The following is a 25,455-nucleotide window of genomic DNA, read 5'->3' on the forward strand; positions in this document are numbered from 1 at the left end:
TAGTCTGCGGGGGTGACGAGCACCCTCGGGTGTCAGAAATGGGCTGACACAAGACAGGTGGTGGGGCTGAATGGGCGTCCCCGGGGAGGATGACAGGCTCTGCCTCTGATAGGGCCCCGAGGTGACGGCGACGGGAGCACGAGGGAGTCGGGAGGTGGGTGGTTGTGACGATATGAGCGTGGTGACAGATCTGGGAGGACGGTGGCTGTGGGACGTTGATGGCGGGGGGGGGGGGGGGGGAAGGGATAGGGCTCCTCGGGGCAGCCAGAGCAGTGTCAGGGTGACTGCAGCGTGAGGAAGCTCGGAGACCCCAGGGTCTCAGAGGTGGTGACAAAGCTTTGGGGATGACTGTTCAGGTGAAGGAACTTCAGGTCACTGTGACCCTGTGGAGTGATGAAGGTCTGGGGCGGCAGAGCTAAGCGAGGACTGTGGGGTCCCGGAATGAAGGCCAAGTGACTTGTGAGTGGGTCCCAGAGTGAGAGGAGAGGGTAGGAAGTCTGACTGCACGGTGACCCAGCAGGTAAGTGGCTGCCAGGACAGGTCTCGTGATGCTGGGGTTGGGATAAGGAGCTGGGTGACGTCACTGACGTGGGCCCAATAGCGTCCTCGAAGCACGGGAGGGTGCGCCTGGCAAGATGTCAAAACCTGAATAATTTATTGAAGGATCTGGAAAACCAGCGCGGGGATGGGGAGGGGGGGGGTCACTTCCCCGAAGCAGCAGGAGATAGGGAGCCGGGAAGAACTTGGAAACAGCAGGACCGACCGGGCAGCTCCGTGCTCAGAGCAGCCTCTCTGAGCGCCCAACTTAGGTAGCCCAGGGGGTGGAGCAGGGAGAAAACTTCTTCCCCAACCCTGCCTGCCCCATCCCTAGCGCCCATCAGTGACCTTGTGACCCTAGTAACCAGTCCTGCTCCAATTCTGGAATGTTCAAGATTGTAGGAGGGTGATGGGAGTCAGGAGTCAAGTGAGGGTCTGAGGCTGAGGAAAGGAAGGCCAAGAGTCAGGGAATAACGTCACACAGCCCCAGATACCACGGAACCAGGGCTGAAGAGAATGGCACATTTTGGGTCGGATGTGGTTAGTTCAGCTGGTAGGAGTAGACCAGCCTCGAACCCTAATATCCCTCCATTTCCTGGCTGTGTGACTTTGAGGAGTGAGTCTCTCAGGCTCTCTGAGCGTCTTTTGTTTTGTTTTTCATTTCTAAAATATTAGCGCCTACTGGGGACCGTCAGGAGGCGCTGGGCTCATTGTCAGCACTGGGTATCTATGTACTGGCTGTCAATGGCATGTTTGGCCAGTGGAGGACAGCGGGGAAGCATAGGTGAGCACTAAGAGAATGAGAAGTGTTCAAATAAACAAATTAATTAATTACATTAAAAGAAAAAGAAATGAAGAGCGACAGGAGGCTCTGCCTTTGAGGGGCCGGGCAGATGAGACGCTCCCGTTGCAGGCTCTTTGCGTGGGCTATTCCTGTGTATGAAACCCTCTGCTCCCCCCAGAGAACTGCTCTTAGCCACTTCCCAAACAGGCTTCCTGACCTCTGTCACAGATGACCAACTAATCCTGTCCCTGTCCCCCCTCTGCTAGGCTTTCAGGTGTGCAGAACTCTTAAAAGAAAATACTCAGCAAGGTGGTGGTGGGGCACACCTTTAGTCCCAGCACGTGGGAGGCAGAGCCAGGTGGATCCCTGTGACTTCGAGGCCAGCCTGGGCTACAGAGTGAGTTCCAGGACAGCCAGGGCTACACATAAACCCTGTCTCAAAAAAAAAAACAAAAACAAACAAACAAAAAAAAACCAAAACAACTCATCCTAGTTCCTTTTTCTGTTTCCGGGGAGTCTGAGTCTGTTCCACCGCAGGATAAGCCGTGTAACAGCAAAGGCTATGTTTGGTTTGTGGGACCTGGTGTCAAAAAACACCACATTGTGGGGGGACAATGCCTGACACACAATGGTATTCAACAACTATTGTCTGTTGCCTGATGAAAGGCAACAGGAACAGTCAAAAAGAGAAGGAAACAAGTGGAGCCGTGGCGCACGCCTTTAATCCCAGCACTGGGGAAGCAGAGCCAGGCGGATCTCTGTGAGTTCGAGGCCAGCCTGGTCTACAGAGTGAGTTCCAGGACAGTCAAGACTATGTAGAGAGACCTTGTCTCAAAAACAAAACCACCATGGCTCAGCAGGTCCTTGCTGCTCTTCCAGAGGTGTCTCATCTTCTAATGAGCATACAAATACACAGTCAAAATACTCATAAAACAAACAAACAAATAAAAACACTTGGCACATGCCTTTAATCCCAGCATTTGAGAGGCAGAGGCAGGAGGATCTTTGTGAGTTCAAGGCCAGCCTGGTCTACAGATCAAGTTCTAAGGCAGCCAAGGCTACATAGAGAAATTCTATCTTAAAAAAACAAAAAACCGAAACCAAAAACAACCCACTCATATATAGATTAAAATAAATATCTAAACAAATTACAAAGAAACAAATTCAGAGAGAGAAACACAGGGGGATGAATGTAGTCCTGGTGGGGGGTGTCCAAGAGAGAAGACAGCACCCCAAGACTTGGACATCCACTCCTTCTTCCCATTTTGAGCCAAGTCCCCAGCAGAGCTCTGGTCTCAGAGAAGGGGGCGGAACAGGTGTGAGGGTGGCGTTGGACAAAAGTGGCATGTGAGGGACACTCGCCCTCGTGAGCAGCTGGTCTGCAGTTCACCGATGCACTGGTGGGAACTAGTCACCAGGTACGGGGCACACACCTGTAACCTCAATACTTGGGAGGTAAAGGATCAGGAGTTTGAGGTCATCCTGAGCTACGAAGCCAGCCTGGACTACATGAGACCTATACCCAAATAAAAACAAACTGTCCTATCTCTGCAAGTCAAGTCCTCAAAGATGCTCCTGTTTGTCACTTCAGCGCTGACCTTTGACTTCTCCATGCTGTCCACCTGTCCCTACAGCTGTTTTCTTTCTCTTTTTCATAAATTAAAAAATTTTTAAACTTATTTGTATTTCCTTCCCATTGGGGTTCGGCCTGCATGTATGTCTGTGTGAGGCCGTTGGGTCCCCCGGAACTGGAGTTACAGACAGTTGTGCGCTGCCATGTGGGTGCTGGGAATTGAACCTGGGTCCTCTGGAAGAACAGCCAGTGCTCTTAACTGCTGAGCCATCTCTCCAGCACAATGTTTTCTTTTTTAAAAAAGTTTTTTTTTTTTTTTTTTTTTTTTTGAGACAAGGTTTCTCTGTGTTGCTTTGTGCCTTTCCTGGAACTCACTTGGTAGACCAGGCTGGCTTCAAACTCACAGAGATCCGCCTGCCTCTGCCTCCTGAGTGCTGGGATTAAAAGTGTGCACCACCACCGCCCGGCCTAAAAGAGATTTTTACTGCTGGGTGGTGGTGGCACACACCTGTGTTCCCAGCACTTGGAAGGCAGAGGCAGGTGGATCTCTGTGAGTTCAAGGCCAGCCTGGTCTACAGAGTGAGTTCCAGGACAGCCAGGCCTACATAGAGAAAGCCCGTCTCAAAAAGATAGTTATTGTAATTGATGTGTATGTGTGTGTTTCTAGGTTGAGTGCATGCTCAGAGAGGCCAGAAGATAGTATCAAATTCCTTGGAGCTGGAGTTATAGGTGGTTGTGAGCGGCCTGGAGTAGGTGTTGGGTCCTTTAGAAGAGCAGCAAGTGTTTATTTATAACTGCAGAGCCATTTCTCCAGGGCTTGTGTCTCCCCACCCCCATCCTACCCCCCAATCCCCATCCTACCCCTCATCCCCATCCTACCCGCCCCATCCCCCACCATCCCCAACCCCAGCTGTTTCTTGAGATCTTTGCTTCATACAGACCATATCCTGCAATCTGTATTTGGATTAATTTTTCTTTGTAAAATAACCATGAACTCCACCCAAGCAAGCTGTGTCGTCGTCCCCCACAGTGGCCCCAACATCCCGCACCAAAATAGGTTCTGAATCTAACTATGAAGATGACGTCCTGTGTGGTCTTGGACATTTGAGCTAGTTTTCTTCGAATGTCTTAGTGACAGTTATCCCAGGGGGAAGGCATTAGCTTCCATTTGCTTCTACTGAAGTAGGCAGATGGTCATGAACTCTCTCATTTGCATGTCACCGTGTACTTTATGGCGAGGATTGCCTTTCTGGCTGCCAGGGAGGGAAAGTGTGAGGGTATGTTTAAACTCAGAGCACTTGGAGACTCAAAGACGGAGTGAGACAATAGATTTTCACGTGTGTGTGCACTCCCCGGCACCAAAGTGTGTGTGTGTGTGTGTGTGTGTGTGTGTGTGTGTGTGTGTGTGCGCATGCTCATGCATATATGTGCATGTGTATTCGATGTGCATACACATGTGTGTCTCGCCCTGTAGGCCGCACTGGCCTCAGACTTGTGGGAATCCTCCTCAGCTGGGATTACAGGTGAGCTACCATACCGGCTGAGGTCAGCTCTTATGTTCTTCTCCTCCCGGAGACCTTCTCTCCAGGGGAAGGACAAGTCCTTCTTGCTCCATCTCCTCACTTCTTCCCCACCACCAACCCTACAAAGTGAAGGGACAGAGCCCACACTTCATAGAAGCCGAAGGACTTGCCCCAATCCACGCTGTGCGTGGTAGCACTGGACTTCAAAGCTGTGACCAAGCCCAGGATGCTTCCCACTCCAGCATAGATGGCACCCTCTCCCAAAAAGGGAGTCATCTCACTGACAAACCTGCAGTTCCTCAGGTGGCCACCAGATGGCTATGAGCTTCCCTGTCCAGGTGAAACTTCCTGTTTTTTTCTTTGAGACAGGGTCTCAAGCAGCCAAAGCTGACCTCAAACTTAAAACTTCTGATCTTACGCCTCCACCTCCAGAGTGCTGGTATTACAGGCAGACACCACCACACACAGTTTTACGTTTTTGGTGCAGGGGACCAAACCCAGGCTTCCTGCATGCTGATCAAGCGTTCCACCATGGGAGCTTACTCGCACCGGCCACAGGCAAAACTTTCCTTTTTTCTGTCTTCTCCACCAGCCTGGGGACCTTCGGCCTGCATCCAAAGAGAGGGACACGTGTGTCTGTCCATGCATATATGAGAAGCACGGAGAGTTAGTCTCCATTCTGACTTTGTCCAAAATTCAGGAGACTGGACAGTTAGCACGTTTTTTTTGGGGGTGAGGTGGGGTACGGATCCAGTCATTGAATTAATGTTCTTCGGGAACTGGAGCTATTGCAGGCTGTGAGCTGTAGGTGTTAGGAATCAAACCCAGGCCCTCTGGGAAAGCAACACATACACTTGACCTGGGAGTCATCTCTCCAGCCCTCATTCAACCAATTTCCAATAACAGTGGCCTGGTCTCGGGGTCAGGTGGGGGACAGAACAATACATAAGCCACACTCCTGCATGTTCCACTTTCATTTATATTGAGTATCTGCTATTTGCCAGGCACAGAGAAAAACACTGCAGTGAGCAGAAAACATTCCTCCTCCCTGGAATTTCTATCTTAATAGAGAGAAACAGACAACGCACAAAGAGATGCCAACTATGATGTCGTCTATGATATCAAGTCCTTAAGGGTCTCGTAGAGCAATGCACAGGCACATATGCACACAAACAATAGGACAGGAGAGCTAATAAGCACCGACTTCATCCTGTGTGCAGGGGGTTCACCCAGGAAGAAGAAATCCATGGCTCCTGCCATTGTGGAGCGTGTAGGCCAGGAAACAAATAGGCAGTTAATTATGCATCGGATACACGCTCCAAAGGAAAGCAGGTGCTGGCATGTAGAATAATTAGGAGAGGTCTTTTCAGTAGAGAGGTTAGGAAATGAGTCACTTCAAGAGGGAACAGATGAGCTTGACTTTCCAGGACAGGGCACAGCAAGTGGACAGCCCCCCAGGAGGGGACGAGTGTGAGGGCCGGAGAGGAGGCCGGATGAACGCAGAAGCCAAGTGAGCATAGGCCTGAGCCCAGAAGGCATCAGGAGAGACTCCAGTGGGTGATGGAGAGCCTGGAGATGGAAGGTGCTGGCGCGGCTGAGGGGGCAATAGGACCTGGGGTGTTTTGTTTTGTTTTTTCCCCCAAGGATCATTTTCAGTGGTGGCTCAAATGATTAATAGCTAGACAGATGGAGCTGAGGGCAGAGAGTTGGGATAAAGGCAAGAAGAATGCCTTCCTATCGTGGAAATGAGGCGTGATGGGAAAGGTTCAGACAAGCAAGATACACCCAGAGTCAGGAGCTCAAGGTTCCAGGTAGAGGGCAAACCATGCTGACCAGTCACTGAGAGAGATGTGGACATCTGTGTGAGGACCCGCTCAGGGAGGGACTATGGGGCCCAGGAGACATAGGGAGATGGGGTCTGAGGATTTGAGTTGGGGGCAAGGGCAGGGGTGAAAACAAAGTGAGCTCCCACCTGGGTGGTGGGGGGCAGTGAGAAGAGCAGAGAAGCTTCCTGTGTGGAGGACAGGAAACAGAAGCCTAATGACACCCAGGTGGAGGTGCACTGGAAACAGGGACCCCCTCCCCCAGCTGAGTTATAACTTCCCCTGAGAAGCTGAAGGCTGAACATGGCACAGCCCATGCATGGAGCAGTTGTGGACATCAGCTGACTAACTCTGATTAGAATATATTTTACATCTTGTTGGTAAGAAGGGTTACTGGAGGCTGGAGAGATGGCTCAGTGGTTAGGAGCAGTGGTTGCCTTTCCTGAGGACCGGGGTTCGATCTCCAGCACCCACATGGAGGAGGCTCACAGCCTATTATTATTATTATTTTTTTATTTTTTTTTTTTTTTGAGACAAAGTCTCTTTATGTAGCTCTAGCTGTCCTGGAACTCACTCTGTAGACCAGGCTAGCCTCGAACTCATAGAGATTCTCTTGCCTCTGCTTCCTGAGCGCTGATGGATTAAACTCGTGTACCACCATCGCCCCGCCGCCCTCCGTGACCCGGCGGAGCCCCATCCCTTTGGTCCAACCCGGTCCCAAACCGCCAAACACAGCCACGCCTCCCTCTGGCCCCCTCTGCTCCGGCCAAGCTCTCCCTGGGCCCCTCCCACCGGTCACACCCACTAGCCACGCCCCCGCGCGGCCACGCCCCCGTTGCCCTGGTCTCCCTCTGGCAAGCTCCGCGAGTGGAGTCAGGAAAGGACGCGCCACGCCAGCTGTCCGCCGACCCCCAATCCCGGCCCCCGCGCCCATGGCCGCACCCGGACCCCGCGCCTTGCGTGCTGCTTTCTGCGGCGGCTGTTGTTGCCTCCTCCTGTGTGCCCAGCTGGTTATAGCTGGTAACGCTGGGCAGGACCTGATTAGGGGGCAAGGCAGGGGCAGGTGTACCTCACTTTAGCTTCCTGTTCCTGCACATCTAGGTTTGGGGGTGGGGAGGTGGGAGGGGACCTTTTCAACGTCTTCGGGGCTCCAGGGCTGTGTTAAGACCATAGTGCATATTTATGGGTTCTAGGTGTGGGGGACTAGGAGACTTAGGTGGGTAAGTGGAGGGGGTGACTCCAAATGCCCCTGGGAACTTCAGGAGTAGGTAAAGGAAGACGTTCTGGGGGTGGAGGGATGGTAAGGCTAGGGAAGCTCCAGGCCCGGGCGGAGGGGTGAGAGACGCCCGCCATAGTCGGGGAGGTGTGCAGTTTGGTACCTGGCACTTTGCTGTCTTCCAACCCCCACTCCCAGGTAAAGGAGCGCGAGGCTTTGGGCGGGCAGCCTTGATCCGCCTGAACATCTGGCCTACTGCCCAAGGGGGCTGCAAACACCTGGGACACTGTGAACGCTGTGTGGACAGAGCCCACAACCTCTCCGTTTGCGTCTGGCAGCAGTGCGGGCCAGAAGAGCCAGGTTTGTGGTTGGGTCCTCCCCGAGTCCATCCCCCCACACACCTACCCCAGCTTTTTCCCCACACCTCTTCCCTGCTTCTTCTCCCACCAGGACATTGTGTCGCCCAAGCTGAGGTGGTCAAGGAGGGTTGCTCTGTCTATAACCGTTCAGAGTCATGCCCAGGTAAGGGAGTTCACTCTAAACCTACATGAAGGGAGGGGAGTGAGGTGTCAGCAGCCACAGCCTGCTTCCAGGAGGTACTAACTTCTCTCGGGGAGTGGACTGCACCCACGGACAGCTGGGGCCTTGTCCACAAGCAGTTGTACCTTGCCCTGGCTGGTGTGCTAGCCTATAAATTGGTCCAGGTGTGCCCAGGGGCTGGGGGAGCTAGCACTGTGTGATGTAAGGCACAGTGAGGTCTTTGGAATGGAGGAATCTTCCTGAAGCAAGTGGCATCGGAGATGGAGCGCATCTGGGGGAGGAGACTGGATGACTTGAATGGGGTGGGGGTGCCGTCTGAGTGGGAGATGGGTCCAGCGACTGACCCAGGCTAGGGATCCTGGACAGAGGGAGAGCTGTCTCATCATGGATTCCCTGTCTCCTCAGCTTCCCACCACCACCCCACCCATGAACCGAAGACGAGCACAACAGGTAGGGTCCTCCCCGGGGGGTGGGGGTGGGGTGGGGGGGTGGACTGTGGCAGAAGGAAACAGCAGCCCGGGGCACAGGCACCGACATGCTCCGTGACCTCCGTCCTCTGAGTTCTCTGCACCCGCGAGATGGGTTGGACGGTACTTGCCTCACAGAGCCAGGAGGATTTATGAGACCCTGTAAGGCCCGCTTCCCTGTCTGTTGCATCAGCATCAAAAGCAGTTGGGAAATGACAGTTTCCGTCACCCGTTCTGGGAACTCGGGGTGACCCCTCCAGATCCCTGCTTGGAGCTGAGGAGGTGTGGCTCCAGTTGCTAAGAGATGCCCCCAGTGACCACCTGCAGCAAGCTGAGGGCCCCAAAGTGGGTTCCCAGCAGAGCAAGGGAGGAACCCCATCTGCCTCTAGGTTCCCCACTCCCGCTCCGAGGCCCAGAGGTCACTAAACTTAGCCAGGATGGCTGAAGAGGCTCTTGGTTAATTAAAGCCGGCAACTGATCTTAAAGAATTAATTATTGATGGCTCGGCTCCCTCGGCTTGAGCCCCAGATCTGCCGAGCCCAGCTCGCTTCTTCCCTGTCTGCTTCCCCCAGCGAGCTTCTCTGCAGCTCTCCGCTTCAGCCACAGCAGAGCCATCCTCCCCACTTCCTGTCCTTAGATTCTGCACTGTCCATGGCCTCTGGGAAGGAGACCCTGTTCCCAGTTGGGCCCCGTGTCCATTGTCCCAGAATGATCATCTACTTACCAGTGTTTTCCTGCGCTGGGCACCTGGCCCAGGGCCTGAAATCAAATCCCTGGTTGGAATTGATGGGTAATGTGGTCCAGCTGGTAGCCACCAGAGCCTGGACCAGTAAGTAACTCAGTGCTCAGGCCTTCCCTGCAAAGGGCAGAGGAAAGGGTCACTGGGAGGTGACAGGCCAGCCAGGTCTGGCCCCTGTGTTTAGTCTTCACTTGCCTCCTCACTAGGGTGCTGGTCCTGGGCCTCCCCTTATCCTTTGTTCCTCCCTCTCTTGGTGAGGACTCCAGGCTGAGAAGGCCTCAAGACCTGTGATGGCTCATCTGTGCTCCAGGCCTGTGCCCTGAGCTGTAAGGAGGGCTGGTGGCTGAGTTCCAGGTCCATCCTTCCTCTCCTAGGCTAGTGAGGGACAGCAAGGATGCAGGGGACCTTGGTCACTGTTGGTCCCATGTGACCAGGAGGCCCAGAGAGGGTGTGTGTGGCATAAATCGATGGAGCAACTCAGGAACAGAGCTGGACAAGGTCCACCCATCCCAGCCTCAACTGTCCTTTCCACCAGCTTGCAGGATTTGAAGAGCCTGAGATGGACTGACCTCCCACTCTGTGTGTGTGTGTGTGTGTGCAGGGATCGAACTCAAGGCCTCACTAGACAAGCTAGGCAAATGCTCCATCCCTGAGCTGCATCCTCAGCCTTCCACTGGGCTTCGGAGCCCGGTAGTATGGGCCCCATCTTGAGGACTGAAGGAAGCCTCAAGGTGTCAGGTGTGGGATCCGGGTCCACGGGGGCCTGTTGTCACCTCCACCCTACAGGGAGTCCCCCCGTCCCTGAAGCCCACAGCCCGGGTTTTGACGGCGCCAGCTTCATCGGGGGCATTGTGCTGGTGTTGAGCCTGCAAGCAACAGCCTTCTTTATACTGCGCTTCCTCAAGGCCAAGGACAGCACTTACCAGACACTGTGAGTACACAGCCAGCAGCAGGCTCCAGCTGCCTCCCCTACTCCCTCCTGCCTGGCAACCTGGCAACGTTTCTCGTTTCTCTATGTGGTCCTAAAGACAATGCCTACTCTCCCGACATCCCCCATGGGAACAATACCCCTCCTCTCTCTAGCTGAGGTTACCCCTGCCAGATGTTGGGTGGGACCCGGACTCAGCCCTCAGAGTTCAGTGTCTGAGCCTCTGTGTCTTTGTCCCCTCATGCTGCCAGCAGGGAAGAGAACCAGTAGGTGTCAGCCCCAGGCCAGTCCTCAGGCCACTGCCGCTGTGGGCAGGAGCCAGGGCAGTGTGTCCAGTGTGGTTTTCTCGGAGGAAGGAAGGGGCTGGGCGAGGCTTTGGTGTGCCTGTTTCTGTGTGCTGTGGGGCCAGGTGTGCAGCCTGCATTAAAATGTTGACTCTTCCAGCTGTGCCTGATCTCTGGAAAGTGGGGTGGGGGGTCCTCACCACCCCTGAGTGTTGTCTCTGTCTGGCCTCCACAGAATCTGACCCCCCAGTGGTCCTGGCTCCACCTTGAAGGGACAGAGGACTCAGAGGCCACCCTCTTGATTGCCTTATGAGCACTGGGGGTGGGGCACACTTTGGCCACCCATTTCTGGCCCCTGTAGGCACAGGGCACCAAGCAGGCTTAGCGCCGATGACTGACAATCTTTCCTGTCCTGGGCCCGGCACCTGTAGCTGAGAGCATCCTTCACCCACCTCATGTTTCATCCAGCCCGCTGAGCCCCCAGCCTGGTACTTGAGGTCTGTTGCTGCTTCTCACCAACCCAGTCTGGGGTCTACCCCCAAATAAAGGACCTGCTTCCACCCCGTGATTCCTGGCCGATGTCCTGGGCTGTCTGTGAATTGGATGGGGTGAGGGAGGGATTTCTGTCTACTACTGTTGTCTGCCTTTAAGACATTTTCAAGCTGTGGGAGGGCAGCGAGATGGCACAGGGGGTAAAGGGGCTTACCGTGCAATCCTGACAAGCTGAGTTCGATCCCCGAGCCCACCTGACAGAAGGAGAGAACTGACTCCTGCAGGCTGTCCTCTGACTGCCACACATGCGCGGTGGCATGTGCCACCCACAAGTAGATACTAAAAACATTTAAATTAAAACATTTTAGGGATTGGGAAGATGGCTCTGCAGTTAAGATCATGCACTGTTCTTTTGTTGTTGTTGGGTTTTTTTTTTTTTTTTTTTTTTTTTTTTTTTGAGACAGGGTTTCTCTATGTAATAGCTATGGTTGTCCTGGAACCAGGCTGGCCTTGAACTCACAGAGATCTGCCTGCCTCTCCAGTGCTGGGATCAAAGGCATGCTCCACCACCGCCCAGCTAAAGACACATTTTTTTTTTTTTTAAGATTTATTTATTTATTATATATACAGTGTTCTGTCTGCAGGCCAGAAGAGGGCACCAGATCTCATTACAGATGATTGTGAGCCACCATGTGATTGCTGGGAATTGAACTCAGGACCTCTGGAAGAGCAGCCAGTGCTCTTAACCGCTGAGCCATCTCTCCAGCCCAGACACATTTTTTTTAAAGGTATTTCCAAGCTAGGAACTGGGAGTCAGGTGTGGTGGTGTGTATCCAGCACGCAGGGTCAGGAGTTCAAGGCCAGTTACAGCTACATAGTAAGTTCTAGAATAGCTTTGGCTACATAAGGCCTCAAAATTTTTATTTTCAAGTCAGGCATTGTGATGCATACCTGTCACCTCAGCATTTGGTAGAATTAGGAGGACCAGGAGTTCAAGGTCATCACTGATAAGAGTGAAAATGTAAGCAAATGAATGCAAGGCCAGTCTGAATCACATGAGACCCATCTCAAAAAGTCAAATCATCACAACAAAAAGGACGTTCATCTGGGATATTTTTTCCTCAGGTTAATTTTATTTTTATGTGTGTGTGTGCAGTTGTATCTGTGTGGTGTGTGTGTGTAACATATGTATGTGTGTAGTGTAACTGTGGTGAGCATGTGTGTGTGTGTGTGTGTGTGTGTGTGTGTGTGTACCATATGTGGTATATGTATAGTGTATCTATGTGGTGTGTATATAGCATATGTGTGTGTAGCATATGTGTGTAGTGTATCTGTGTGGTGTGTATAGCATATGTGTGGAGTGTATCTGAGTGTGTGTGTGTGTGTGTGTGTGTGTGTACAGCATATGTGGTGTGTGTAGTGTATCTGTGTGGTGTGTGTGTGTAGTACATATGTGTATATAGTGTATCTGTGTGTGGTATATGTGTAGCACGTGTGTGTGTGTGTGTGTGTGTGTGTGTAGTGTATCTGTGTGGTGTGTGTATGTAATACATATGTGTGTATAGTGTATCTGTGTGTGGTGTATGTATAGCACATGTGTGTGTGTGTGTAGTGTATCTGTGTGGTGTGTGTGTGTGTAGTACATGTGTGTATATAGTGTATTTGTGTGTGGTGTATGTGTAGCACGTGTGTGTGTGTGGTGTATGTGTAGCGTGTGTGTGGTGTATGTGTAGCATGTGTGTGTGTGTGTAGTGTATCTGTGTGTGGTGCGTGTGAGTACGCAGGAACACACACCCTTGTGTGAGCATGCAGAAGCCAAAGAAGGAAGTTGGGTGTCTCCTTTTATTGTTTTTCCTCTCATTGTCGTGAAGCCGGGGTCTCTCACTGAACTGGAAGCTTGACATTTTGTCTAGCCGGTTGGCCAGACAGCTGGACCCTGCCGGTCTCTGTCTGCAGGCCCCTGCCCTAGTGCTGGGGTAACCCATCCATTCCTGCTTTTTCACATGGGTGCTGAGCGTTCAAATTCAGGAACTCGTGTTTGCACATCAGTGGCACTTACTCACTGAGTCACCTCTGCCGTGACTGACCCTCTTCTAGAAAGAGTATGGCCACCAGCCAGGTAACTGTGCTCACTCGTGACAGCACCCCTGGATGACGGCACCCCTGGAGAGACTGAGCTGGGGTTGGAGTCTAAGATTTCTGACTCTAGGGTGAACAGAACACCAGGATTCCCTTCTGGAAGCTTCTGCCACTCTCTGTCCCTAAAATTAAGCTCCAAAGCTGAGGGGGTGGGATGGGGGTGAGGGGGGGTAGCAGCACTCCTGGGACTCTCTGGCAGGCAGAAGACAATCCTGGCACTGTGCTTGCTTCCAGGCCTGTGTTGGGGTCTTATCTCGAACATTCTGTCCCAGCTAGGAGGTTGTAAGCTCCGCTAATGCCGACTCTAGGAATTTCAGAGCTCTGGGCCTCATTTTCTTAACTGTAAAGAGGGACAACATCTTGGTTGGCTGTGGAAAGGCTCAGAGCAGGCGGATGTGATTCATTCTTCTCCAGAGCACTCGTGTTCCCAAGGGGGTCTCTGAAGAGCCTCACAAGAACCTGGGATCTTCAGGTAGTTCCAGCTACTCCTTGGCCTCGGGGCTCACCTGCTCACATACAACATCACCAGCCACATGTGGGTCCCTTCCTTAGTACTCTCCTTCCTCTGCGTCCTTGCAAGGCCCACATCTATCCACTCAGACACCAGCCTCCCTTAGCTCCCTGAATCTCCGGTTTCCAGCCATCTTACTTTCTTCTTTTCTCTAAGCCTTTGCATCTGTGGTTCCTCCTGACATACTGCCCTTCCCTCAGCTCTCTCTGCTTGATCGCTTTTCTGTGTCTCCCTCCTTTATCAAATTCTGTCTTTTCCTTTAAAAGTAGAGAATGAGTTCCAGGACAGCAGGGCGGTGGTCCCAGCACTCAGGGAGGCAGGTAGATCTCTGTGAGTTCAAGGACAGCCAGGGCTGTTACACAGAGAAACCCTGTCAAAACAAACAAACAAAACAACAACAACAACAAAAACAAAGTAAAATCTTAAAGAAAAAAGTGTTGGAGCAGGCTCCTTCCCCCATCTTTCCAAGCTGCCCCGATGACACATTCGAATGCCGGCTGTGCCCGGAGCTCGTCCACAAGGCTGGAGATCCTTATGAGGCCATGCTCCGAGGTCACCATCTGGTCTCTAGCTGTGGTAATGAAGCGTGGCTACCTTGGCAAATTTGAAATCACCGATGGCCACAGAGCTGGGAACACCGTTGTCAATCATCCGGGTAGATTAGACAGGGTGGAGGGATCAGCCCCAGACCCGATGCTCAGCTTGTAAGCGTGGAAAAGAGGAAGGAGAATCTGCTTCCATCCATCCATTTGGTTTCCTTGTACTGACACCTTCAGCTGTCACCACGGACCATGGAGTGGCAAGACAGAAACACACAGTGAGGAGAATCCCAAATAACATGCCTTGGTGGGAGGTGGGGCTGTGTGTGGTTTGCATCTGTAATACAGGCAGAAGATCAGGAGTTCAACTCCAGCCTTGGCTACATGAAACCTTGTCTCATAAACAGGTAAAAATAGTAATACTGGTAAATAAATAGGGACCAGTAAGATGGCTCAGAAGGTAAAAGCCAAAGTTCAGCCGGGCGGTGGTGGCGCACGCCTTTAATCCCAGCACTTGGGAGGCAGAGCCAGGCGGATCTCTGTGAGTTCGAGGCCAGCCTGGGCTACCAAGTGAGTTCCAGGAAAGGCACAAAGCTACACAGAGAAACCCTGTCTCGAAAAACAAAAACAAAAACAAAAACAAAAACAAAAACAAAAAAAAGCCTGAGTTCAATTCCTACATGGCTGCCCTCAACTTCCACACATGTAATATGGCACACACACACCCAGATAAAGAAAGAAATGTAAAAATAAAGCCAGGTGCAGTACATCCCTGTAATCATAGTTCTCAAGAGGCTGGGGGAGAAGATGCCGAGAGTTTAAGGCCAGCCTTAAAAACCGTCTCAAAAACAAAACAAAGTAATGAAACGGGGGCTGAGAAAGAATGGTCCCCACGGCTCATATACTGGAAAGCTGGGTCTGTCGCTGGAACTGTCTGGGACGGATTAGGAGGTGTGGCCTTGGTGGAAGCAGCACCTCAAGGGGGGGGGGTGGGCTTTGAGGTTGTGAAAGCCCAAGCCATTAGCTCCTGTGTTAGCTCCTGCTCTCCATCTCCGATCAGAGGATCCGCTGTGAGCTCTCGGCTACTGCTGAGCACAATGCCGTGTGCCTGCTGCCATGCTCCCGGCCATGGGATCACGGACTCGAACCCTGTGGAACCATGAACCCCAAGTTAATGCTTGCTTTTATAAGTTGCCCTGGTCACAGTGTTTATCACAATGGAAAAATAAGACAAAGGGTGACAAGCACTCCTTCCCTTGGCCGCTCCCGGAGATAACTGCAGATACCGGTGTATGTCAGACGGTCCTCTGTGAATTTACAACCTCTGTACACACGTTTAGCTCTTTTATAGCACAAAGTGGGTCCGTGCTGTTCTGCAGTCACTGCTTCCTTACAGATCAGATGCATCCTGTGAGTTGTCCAGATGGTCATAATTTATTTGCCTGGATCCTATCAATGACTGCTGGGGTCATTTCCATATTGACTCATAAGTGGCCATGTAGAGGCCCGTGTGCAAAGCCTGGCGCTGCTGAAGGCAGGCTCGGGTGAGACAGATCCCGAGCGGTGGAACTGTAGAAGCTCAGGGCATCCCTCTCAGCGATCCATCCACCCCACAGGCAAACAGCCTTTGCTTTCCCTGACACCTCATTGTACCCCAGCCATCCCGTCCCCCCTCCACTCACACTGGGCCTGACAAAGGACAGGCCCTCAGAGGTTTGCTGAATGAGTGATCCCATTCCCCTCCCTTCTCCCCCATCACATCGTGCTCTTCTTCAGTTCAGGCTTACCTCTCACAGCTGGGCCAAGCCTCCTGCCTCTAGGCTCCCTGACCCCCACTGATTTGCCTGTGCTAACAGATGTTTCCAAGGCTCCAAGGAATTCAAAATGGAACAAGCGGTCAGGGCACTTCCCTAAGGGTGCTTCTTTCTCTAGCTGGGGTGGGGGTTGATGTACAGGGATTGGCTGAATGTTCTGTGGCTTTGGACATGTAAGGGTGGTATATAGCAAAAGCGTGGCTCATCTCCGAGCTCCGTGTTTTTGTTTTGTTTTTGAGACAGGGTTTCTCTACATAACCATGGCTGGCCTTGGCCTAGAACTCACTTGGTAAACCAGACTGGCCTGAAATTCACAGAGATCTGCCAGCCTCTGCCTCACCAGTGCTGGCATTAAAGGCTTACATCACCATGCCTGGCATGAGCCTCTTTTTTCTTTTTTTTTTTTTTTTTGGCTTTTTGAGACAGGGTTTCCCGTGTAGTTCTGGTGCCTGTCCTGGAACTATGGTTTCTTAGGCACCTACTTTGTAGCAGGACCAATGGTAGGGAACTGGAGTCTGGGGAAATGAGTAGTCAGTAAGATTCTTGCTGTGCGAGCATTTCAGACCCTCTGCTCCCACATAGAAGGCAAGTGTGCCCTGGCCCTGGCATAGAGCACCCCTTTAATCCTAGCACTCAGAGGGCAGAGCCAGGCGGATCTCTGTGAGTTCAAGGCCAGTCTCATCTAGATAGCGAGTTCCAGGACAGCCAGGGCTACATAACAGAGACCCCGTCTCAAATAAATTAATAAAATAAAATGAATAAAATATTTTCTCAATCAGGTAGAAAGTGAGGAAGACATCCAGCACTGACCTCTGACCTCCATAAGCACTAGCGAACACCACCAGGTGACTAAGAGTGACACCTGAGTGTAACAGGCGACCCATACAAGGTGGCAATGGCCACTATTAATATTGTTGACAAGGACAGGTGGTGGAGACAGCGACAGGGCTGGACCTTCACAGAGAGCAGAGCCACACAGGAGGAGACTAAAGGAGAAACTCTACCTAGAAGGTGTGAATGCCCAGTGAGTGACTGGGGCTGGGTGTGGGATGGGGGAGGTAGGAGCGGGGGTGGGGAGAATCTACAGGGATGAGTGACGAGGTCTGGAGAGATGGCTGCTGAGCCCTGGATGTGAGGGTGAACAGGCAGAGGCAATATCAATTCTCTGGAGCCCGAGGGAGGAAAACCCTGCTGGCTCCAGTCTGGGTGGGGTGTCCCTGGGGGACAATGGGAAGAAGTCTTGCTTCAAGTTACCACCCTCACGGCCTGGTTCTTCTAAGCTGGTGCCCTCCCACTGGTGGTCCCAGCAACACGGACCTACTTCGGCCCCACTGTTCCTGCTCGCCTGTTTGAAGGGCTGCCTGCTTGAGGGCCCAGGCTCACCCCAGCTGCCCAGGGAGCCGAAAGGTGGCTCTCCACGTCAACCCACTCTTCATTCTTCCCTCAACCCAAAAAAGATAAGAGTCTGATAATCTGGGCCGCTCACGCAAATGTACGTAAATAGGATGCAAATACTGCAAAACCTTGTCATCTCAGGAAGCAGATACCCTAACGTCTAGAGTCTGGGAGGTAGAAGGAATTGCAGAGGAGTCTGGAGGAGACATGTCCACCCTGTGACCACTGACCCTCTCCATGCAGAACCCAGGGAACTAGAAGCCTTCAAAGCTGTCTTCCTGAGCAGTTGTCCGGGAGTCCCAAGAAGTCCTGGGGAGAAGGAAACTCCAGGTCCCTAAGGTGAGGGATGCTAAGGATCCGGCTGGCGCAGCCTGTGGCAGGGTGTGGTGGTTCGATAAGGGTGGCCCCCATAGGCTCATCATACAGTTAATGCTTGGTCATGGGGAGGTGGCACTATTTGAGAGGGACTGGGAGGTGTGGCCCTGTCACTGAGGGAAGGCTTTCAGGTTCCAAAAGCCCATGCCAGCCAGGCTCAGTCTTTCTGTCTCTCTGTCTGTCTCTCTCTGCCTGCAGACCAGGAAATAGCTCTCAGCTACTTCTTCGGTACCACGCCTGCCTGTGTGCCGCCATCCTCTCCACAGTGGTGATGCTGGACTAAACCTGTGAAAAGGCAAGCCAGGCCCTGGTTACATGCTTTCCCTGTAAGAGCTGACGTGGTCATGGTGTCTCCTCATGGCAGCAGACCGCTGACTAAGACACTGGGCTGCGGCAGTGGCTGGCCGTGTTGAGCAGCTGCAACAGGGAAGCAAGAGCCTCCTCTGTGCCAGGCTCCAAGTGGGTGTGTGCCCAGGATCCTGGGGTGTGCCAGGCAGGTCACACTGCCCGTGCTTTACTGCAGAGAGGACAGTGAGGCTCAGAAAAGATCAACTTCTTGCCACCAATCAGAGAGACAGAAAAGGGTGAGGATGTGACAGGGGCACTGAATCCTGTTTTTTTGTTTGTTTGTTTGTTTGTTTGTTTTGTTTTGTTTTGTCCTGAGCATGGAGCAGGACTTAGGACATCTGCTTCTGAGATTTCAGGGTGACCTGGACCACCAGGCAAGATGGATCCCAAGGGGGAGCCTGGGGATCATGAAGCTATCCTCGGACTCTGCTTTGTTCCCAGACTAGGGCTGGGCCCTCTCCACTACTTAGGGCTGCAAGTGTCAGAGGGAATGGTGAGAATTTGGAGTAGGGCTCGTTCTGCCTCACTGCTGGCTCACGGAGCCTCAGTTAAGGTGAACAGACCTCACAGTCAACACCCGGCTCTTTCTCTCCGGGCAGGACATCAGCGGGCCTGCTCTGGTGCCAGGTGGGTGAGGAGGCCTTTACAGGAGCAAAGAACTTGGACTCAGACCAAGCTGGGGTGTTGGGAAGGCTCCAGGCGTGGTGGAGCGTCTCCTCACGTCTCTTCAGAACCCCCTCCTCAGAAGCTCACAGGATCTGAGAGGGCTCTGGTCCCTTACTCGTTCCAGAATCTGGGTAGAGGAGTTTGGGAAATAGCTTGGGGCCTTTTTCAATCTCTCTCCCTTTTCCCAGGTCTCAAGAGCTGCCAGAAACTGCTGAGTCCCAGTGCTGCCTTGAGTGGTTGGTACTATTTGTGTCTACCAGAGCTCTCCCAGTCTTTTGAGACATGGACACTTCAGGGAGTAGCTGGCTGGTAAGAAAAAGAGGACATAGGCAAAGCCCAGTGGTCACTGCTCTCCCTGTCTCCCTAAGGGGAGCCAAAGTCTACTGAAGCAAGGCATAACTTACTAGACTTCATAGATAGGAGCTTGCCCAGCTCCTGCAGGGACTGAAGAAGTCTGAGAAGGCTTCATGGAGGAGGTGTCATTTAGAAGGACCTTAAAGGCCCTGTAGAAGTTCTCTAGGCACACGAGGTGCAGGAGCACTTTACAAGCAGAAGCAAAGATAAACCCAGGAAAGTGGGAGGATGAAAGGGCTAAGGAGTCATGGGGGTAAGCTGAGGGTGTTGGGAGGGCAGTGTTTAGCAGCAGATAAACATGCAGCCAGCACCTTTGCAAAGGCCACTTCACAGAGGACATTGCATTACTGATATGGAGGGCAATGGGGAAGCCATGCAGGGAGTTTAGGCAGAAAAGAGGTCAGGGCAGACTTAGTTTTAGAAAGACCTTAATCCCAGCACTCGGGAGGCAGAGACAGGTGGATCTCTGTGAGTTTGAGGCCAGCCTGGGCTACCAAGTGAGTGCCAGGACAGCCAGGACTGTTGCACAAAGAAACCATGTCTCAGAAAAAAAAAAAAAGAAAGAAAAAAGAAAGATAAGTCAGATGTAGGTATGGTAGTGCATGCCTGTAATCCTAACACTTGGGGTATCTGGAGTTAGAGGCCCACGGTGGGCAGCATGGGCTGGAGAGATGGCTCCATGGTTAGAAGAGAGCCTAACCGTGCAGAGGGCCCACGCCGGGCGGCTCATCTGCCTGACTCCAGCTCCAGGGGATCTGACATGCTCTTCTAGGGCACCTGCACTCTCACACATATGCATACGCCACACACACACACACACACACACACACGCACGCACGCACGCACGCACGCACGCACGCACGCACGCACGCGCACACACACACACTTTCTTTCTCTCCCCATACAGATAATTTTTTAATTTAAAACAAAACAAAACCCAGGCTGTACCATAAGATTCAATGGACGAGGCAGAAGACAGTTAAAGCGGATCGGTGGAATCTGGAAGGAAGTGAGGCGGGGACTCTAGGGACTGGAGGGCTGTTTCGCTTGGGGAGGAAGAAAAGGCAGCAGGAAAAGGCCAAGAATCCAGCTTAGGCTTCTGCGGGCAACGTTTAGATATCTCAGTTCTTATCACAGCAAATTAAACAGCTTATTTTGCCTGACTTCCTGCAGGACTGGCCATCTCCCAGGGATGAGGACGGTGTTTTTATCATTTCAATCTCCCCAGGAGCTTACAAGATTTTGCCATGGGTTGAGTGTCCACAAAAGTGAATGAAGGAATTGAGTTTATCGTTATTCACAGGCTCAAATGTGTCACTCGGAGGCGACACATTTGAACAATAAGCCCCCAATCCAAAGAGCAAAGAAGTGTCCATCCACCCAGCCTCAGCTGCCACCTCCCCTGGCTTCCCCTGCCCTAGACCAGTTTGGAGCCGTAGCACGTGCACAGGTATTACCCAGGTGTTCCGGGCACGACAGGATGGGTCTGTGGATTTCCTCCACTCTTGGACCTCCTACAAAGCAGACTGGAGAGACAGCAGTCTGAGTTCTGGCTGGAGAATGAGAATTTACACTAGCTTACTCTGGAGGGTGAGTTCCCAGCAAGAGGGCGGGGCAAGCCCAAATCCCTACCATCCCAGCCTCCCCTTCCTCCCGGTGCCCAGGGAGGGCAGATAGAGCTGGAAGACTTCGAAGGCACTGGTACCTTCGTCCGCTTGGAAGTACTGCCAGTGGGTGCTGGGCAAGTTCTTAGAGGGCACTGCAGGGGAGTGGCCTGCAGGGGACCCCTGGAAGAGGGGGAACAGGGAGGCTGGCTGCTTCTCAACGTTTTCCCTGTGCACATGAATAAGGCTAGGTGACTTCTTCCCTTCTGTGCACCTCAGTTTCCTCATCTGAGAAATGGCAATCTTGACACAAGACGGTGCCAGAAGGAAAGAATTAAGCTCTAGGGAAGAACATCAGGGTGCAGCTGGGTCTTACTATGGGACTCTGAGCAAGTCCTTTCCCGGCCACAGCCTCAGTTTCCCCTTGTACAAGAGTGGGGCCACAGTGTGGGGGCAGGGCCGCTAGCTGAGGCTTTGATGTGCAGCCACATTCTGTACTGGAGGCAGGAACCAGAGAGACTTCTTTCAGAGAAGCAGTGAGTGTTGGGAGATATTTGAAAGGGGGAAGTGGTTATGGGGAGGTGCCTCTGGGGAGCCCCTTTTCCTGCCCAGGCCCAAGAGGTTCCTCCCAGCTCTCCCTGGCACACGGTTGCCCAGGCTGCTAACTGGGGCTGAGAGGAGACAAAGAGGGTGAAGAGAAACTGTGAGCTCTGGAGGGGATAAGATTTGGAGCTTGGAACAAGATATTTCTGAGCTCAAGTCCCAATCCCACGGACTAGCTGAATGACCAGAGACAAACAAACAAGACTGGCCCTTGGTGCTGTCGGGGTCTCATGGGGACCGATAATGTCTACCTCATCACTGACTGGAGGCTGCCTTGGGGTATTCTCTCTCAGGGTGCCAAGGTGCCCTCCACTCCTCCTTGCAGGGGACTCTCCCACAATGGGAAGGCTTTTACCACCTATGACGCAGACCATGATTCAAGCTAGGGCAACCGTGCAGTGGCGGTCCCTGGTACTGGTGGTACAGATCCTGCTACTGAGCCAGTCTTGAGGGGGTTCTATTACTATGCTGCATCGGAGACCACTGCCCACAAGTATGGCATCGACTAGGCCCCAGGCAGAGGCGTGGGTCACCCCTACTGCAGGGTTCACATGATGCTTCCCTAGAGTCCTCTGATTGTCAGTGCTCTTATCACTCCTCACAGCTTCCGTGAGACCTCATTGCCAACCGCCGCTGCTTCCTGGTCCAGACTGTAACCCTTTCCTGACTCTCAGGACTTTTACTTTTTCTTACTAGGGAGAAACCCATAGAAAACAGAGCAGGGACATTGGCTTCAGCTCTATGCAAGGAAGAATTGTTGTTGTTGTAGTTTTCTGTTTGTTGGTTTGGTTTTCAAGACAGAGTTTCTCTGTGTAGCCTTGGCTGCCCTGGAACTGGATCTGTAGACCAGGCTGGCCTCGAACTCAGAGAGCTGCCTGTCTCTGCCTCCCGAGTGCTGGGCGGGATTAAAGTCTATGCCACCACTGGCTCCTATTTGTTTCTTGTAAAGTGTTTCCCACCCTCAGCTCTGTAACGGGCCAAGTTCTCCCTCTCTGTTGCTTCTTGCCTGTCCCATTGGCTCAAACCAAGGAAGGCATGGTTTTCTTCCATGAGGCAACAGGGCTGTGAAGCAAATAGCTTCCTACTATTTGTCTGTTTGTCCAAAGCCCCAACATATTCTTTAAATGTGTTTAGATTTATTTATTTTACGTGTATGAGTGTGTTGCCTGCAGTATGCACCGGCATCACGTGTGTGCAGTGTCTATTCAGGGCAGGAGAGGGCATGTAACTACAGATACAGATGGTTGTGAGCCACCATATATATGTGAGTGCTGAGAACCAAAGCAACAGATGCTTTTAGCAGCTCTCTCTCCAGCCCCAAGCCCCACCATTATGAGCAAAGGCAGCAACGTGGTCCTAAGAATCTGACAGGTAGTTCCAAGCTTGGATCAACCTCAGATTCCCAAAGTCCCCAGTTCCCAAGTTCAGGGTCCCCTAGGGTTTATACCAACTCATTCCTTAGTCACTAATTCATACTAGGAAGTTAAAGGATCTTGGTGAATTTGAAGCTGGGATGCTCTTATAACCCCCAAAGATGGAGCTTCTGAAGTTCCCTTCAAAGAGAAGCTAAGAAGTTTATAATGGAAGTGCTCCTCAGTCCCAGGGTCAAGTTTTGGGTAGACGCTAAAGTAAGCATAGCTTCTCTGCAAGCAAGGCTCTTGGGAAAGCAGCCCGTCAAAGTTCAAGATGTCAACCCTCTACCAGCATGAACATTACACGGGACACCTACTAGTCACAGTGTTTTACACACACACACCCCTCCTTGTCCTGAGATCCATTCATTCACCCGATCCCTGCAGGGCGAGGGCCCTCTTGTTCCCTCTCCCTGGCCGGGTCACACATCTTAAGAGCGCCTGCCGTGAGCACTCCACAGTGTTTGGCCCGAATAGGGGCACAGGCTGTTCCGGAAGTGGACAGTGTCAGAGGTTCTAGCAGGAGAGGAGGGAGGGAGAGTCGCTGGGGAGCCGCCGCATTGCCCCAGGGCCGAGGGTGGAGCTTTCCCAGTCGGGAAAGGGCTGGGCCCAGCCTACATGTGAGGGCAGAGCAGTGACTGCCAGCACTCCCTTGAGAAGTCTGGGTGTCGCATACTGCCGATTGAATTGCCAGGATCCTTCTGTGACCTGTGAGCCGAGGATTACTGGGTACCCCAGATTCCCAGAACCCAGTTCTGTATTGCGGATCTGAAAGGACCGTGAAAGTTTGAGCAAAGATTTCTCTCTGGACTTCAGATTTCCGGAACAGGACGTCCAGCCCATCTCCGGATCCCGGCTGGATCCACATCCCCAGCCTCGCGCCCTGTCCCGGGTCCCTCGCGCCCGGCGCCTGGCGCCCGAGCGCCCCCGCATGGCGGGGCCGTGTCCCGGGGCCGGGGTTCTAGAACGCGCGGGCAGCTGCTGGCAGGACCCTCTGGCGGAGGCGCTGAGTCGGGGCCGCTCATCCCCCGCCGTCTCGGGTCGGGGCTGCGCACGGAGCCGGCCGCTCAGTGTGGTCTACGTGCTGACCCGGGAGCCCGAGCCCGGGGTGGAGCCCGGCGCGGGAACCGAGGCAGAGCCGCTGCCGCTGCGATGCCTGCGGGAGGCCTGCGCCCAGCTCCAGGGCACGCGGCCACCCCCGCAGCTGCGCAGCCTGCCCTTCGCGACGCTGGCTCTAGGTGACACCACGGCGCTCGACTCCTTCTACAACGCGGGTGAGCCCCTGGGGGCGGGGCTTGAGCTTGGGCGGGGTAAGGGGGCGGAGCTCGGCGACCCCTGACGGGGCGGGCGTGGGTATCCACATCTACGGCGTCTATGGTAAGCTAAAGCAGGACTTGAGATGGGGCTGGGACAACAACAGGGGCATGGATGTGGATTAGTGGATTATGGATGTGGCGGGGCTCGAGCCTGGATCTGGGAGTCCAGGCCCGGCTTCTGGGCGGGAGTTGAAGTAGTCTCCGATCGCAAGTGGGACGGGGCAGGCGAGCTCTAGGGGCGGAGCTGAGGGAGGGGGCAAAGCTGTGGTTCTCTGCGTAGGCCGGAGAACGTGTTTTCACGATGATCTCACGTAGTATTTAAGTGAATCCTGAGAGGGTGCTTGGTCTAGGGCAAGAAGATCTTGCCCTAGGCTCTACAAGGTTGGGGTTGAGAAGTCCTAGCATTACTACACCCAAGGATCGGGCTACAGAGGCGGGAAAGGAAGTCCCGAGACAACCCGTCGGGACTGGATTCTAGGAGAATCTCTTTGGAGACTTGAGAGTTAGAAGAGAATGGGCGGGGCAGGGGTTGATCTGGGGAGGGACGAGGCGGCCAGAGGTGAGGTCAGAGGGCTATTCCTCTCCTTCCCACCTACCCGGATGCTCCACCCATCCATTTGTTCATTCCAGAGCCAGGGAACCGTGTTTCCTGGACATCTGTGAAACTGCAGCTTAAAAATAAAGGCTGACCCGACCAGATCACAGATACAGTCGTGGACTCATCCGCATTGACTCATACAGTCCCTCCCTAGCAGATATTGTCACTTAAAGATGGCTGGATTCAGTAAGCTACACAAACACACGTAAAAGCACAGTATTGTCTTTACACACCCTGGCTTCAAGGATGGAGAGATGGCCCTGCGGTTAAGAGCACCAGCTGCTCTTCCAAGGATCCGAGGTGCCTAGCACACACATGGGGTGGCTCACAGCCACCTATAACCTCGTCTCCAGAGGATCCAATGTCCTCTTCTGTCATATGCTCACACTGACACACACGTACATATAAATGAAATAAACCACAGAGAGAACTAGAGAGACAGACAGACAGAGACTAGGTTGAGGAGCCAGAGTATGGGACTTCTATTTGCAAAGTGCCTGTCTCCTCTATAACCTGGAACACCCTCATATATCTCCTTTCTGGGGCTTCCAGGCTCTGGGGGGGGGGGGATGAGGGTCCTTGGGCATCTTCTGTAACAGCAGCAATACAAGGATTGCGAAAGCGTTGGGAAGCTCTCTGGAGTAGAACTGAACGTAGCAGGAGGGGCAGGCAGGGCGGCTGAAGCGGCATCCGTCTCCAGGCTCCTTCCGCATGGAGCTGAGCTGTGCATCAGCACTCAGGCCCGCACCTCTGTGTCCACAGATGTGGTGGTGTTGGAGGTGAGCAACTCCCTGGCACAGCCCTCCCTGTTCTACCACCTGGGCGTGCGGGAGAGCTTCAGCATGACCAACAACGTACTCCTCTGTTCCCAGGCA

General features: G+C 53.0%; 3 protein-coding genes across 8 annotated transcripts in view; 2 read left to right on the forward strand and 1 right to left on the reverse strand.

The window, feature by feature from the left end:
• The window catches only part of Sytl1 (synaptotagmin like 1), a 268,723-nt gene that overhangs the window by 233,865 nt on the left and 9,403 nt on the right, over window positions 1–25,455 (reverse strand). The window lies entirely within an intron of this gene.
• On the forward strand, window positions 6,981–10,982 carry Cd164l2 (CD164 molecule like 2). Of its 4 annotated transcripts, none has more exons than XM_037203032.1 (6): window positions 6,981–7,260; window positions 7,655–7,816; window positions 7,907–7,978; window positions 8,402–8,446; window positions 9,989–10,133; window positions 10,776–10,982. In XM_037203032.1, exons 1-6 carry the CDS (start codon window positions 7,173–7,175, stop codon window positions 10,810–10,812), a joined length of 549 nt encoding a protein of 182 aa, XP_037058927.1. In that variant the 5' UTR covers window positions 6,981–7,172; the 3' UTR covers window positions 10,813–10,982. The 4 variants fall into 4 exon arrangements, with proteins under 4 accessions (XP_037058927.1, XP_037058928.1, XP_028744004.1 ...); XM_037203033.1 differs by lacking the exon at window positions 10,776–10,982 and adding an exon at window positions 10,385–10,573; XM_037203034.1 differs by having other exon boundaries at window positions 6,983–7,260; window positions 10,650–10,982.
• On the forward strand, window positions 14,034–21,820 carry Fcn3 (ficolin 3). The gene is given in 9 exon segments (XM_037202328.1): window positions 14,034–14,211; window positions 18,882–18,953; window positions 18,956–19,002; window positions 20,509–20,575; window positions 20,578–20,764; window positions 20,766–20,816; window positions 21,580–21,665; window positions 21,668–21,708; window positions 21,710–21,820. Coding segments are annotated over 9 exon segments (840 nt in total).

The sequence above is a fragment of the Peromyscus leucopus genome, chromosome 2, assembly GCF_004664715.2.
Source record: "Peromyscus leucopus breed LL Stock chromosome 2, UCI_PerLeu_2.1, whole genome shotgun sequence".
NCBI lineage: Eukaryota > Metazoa > Chordata > Mammalia > Rodentia > Cricetidae > Peromyscus > Peromyscus leucopus.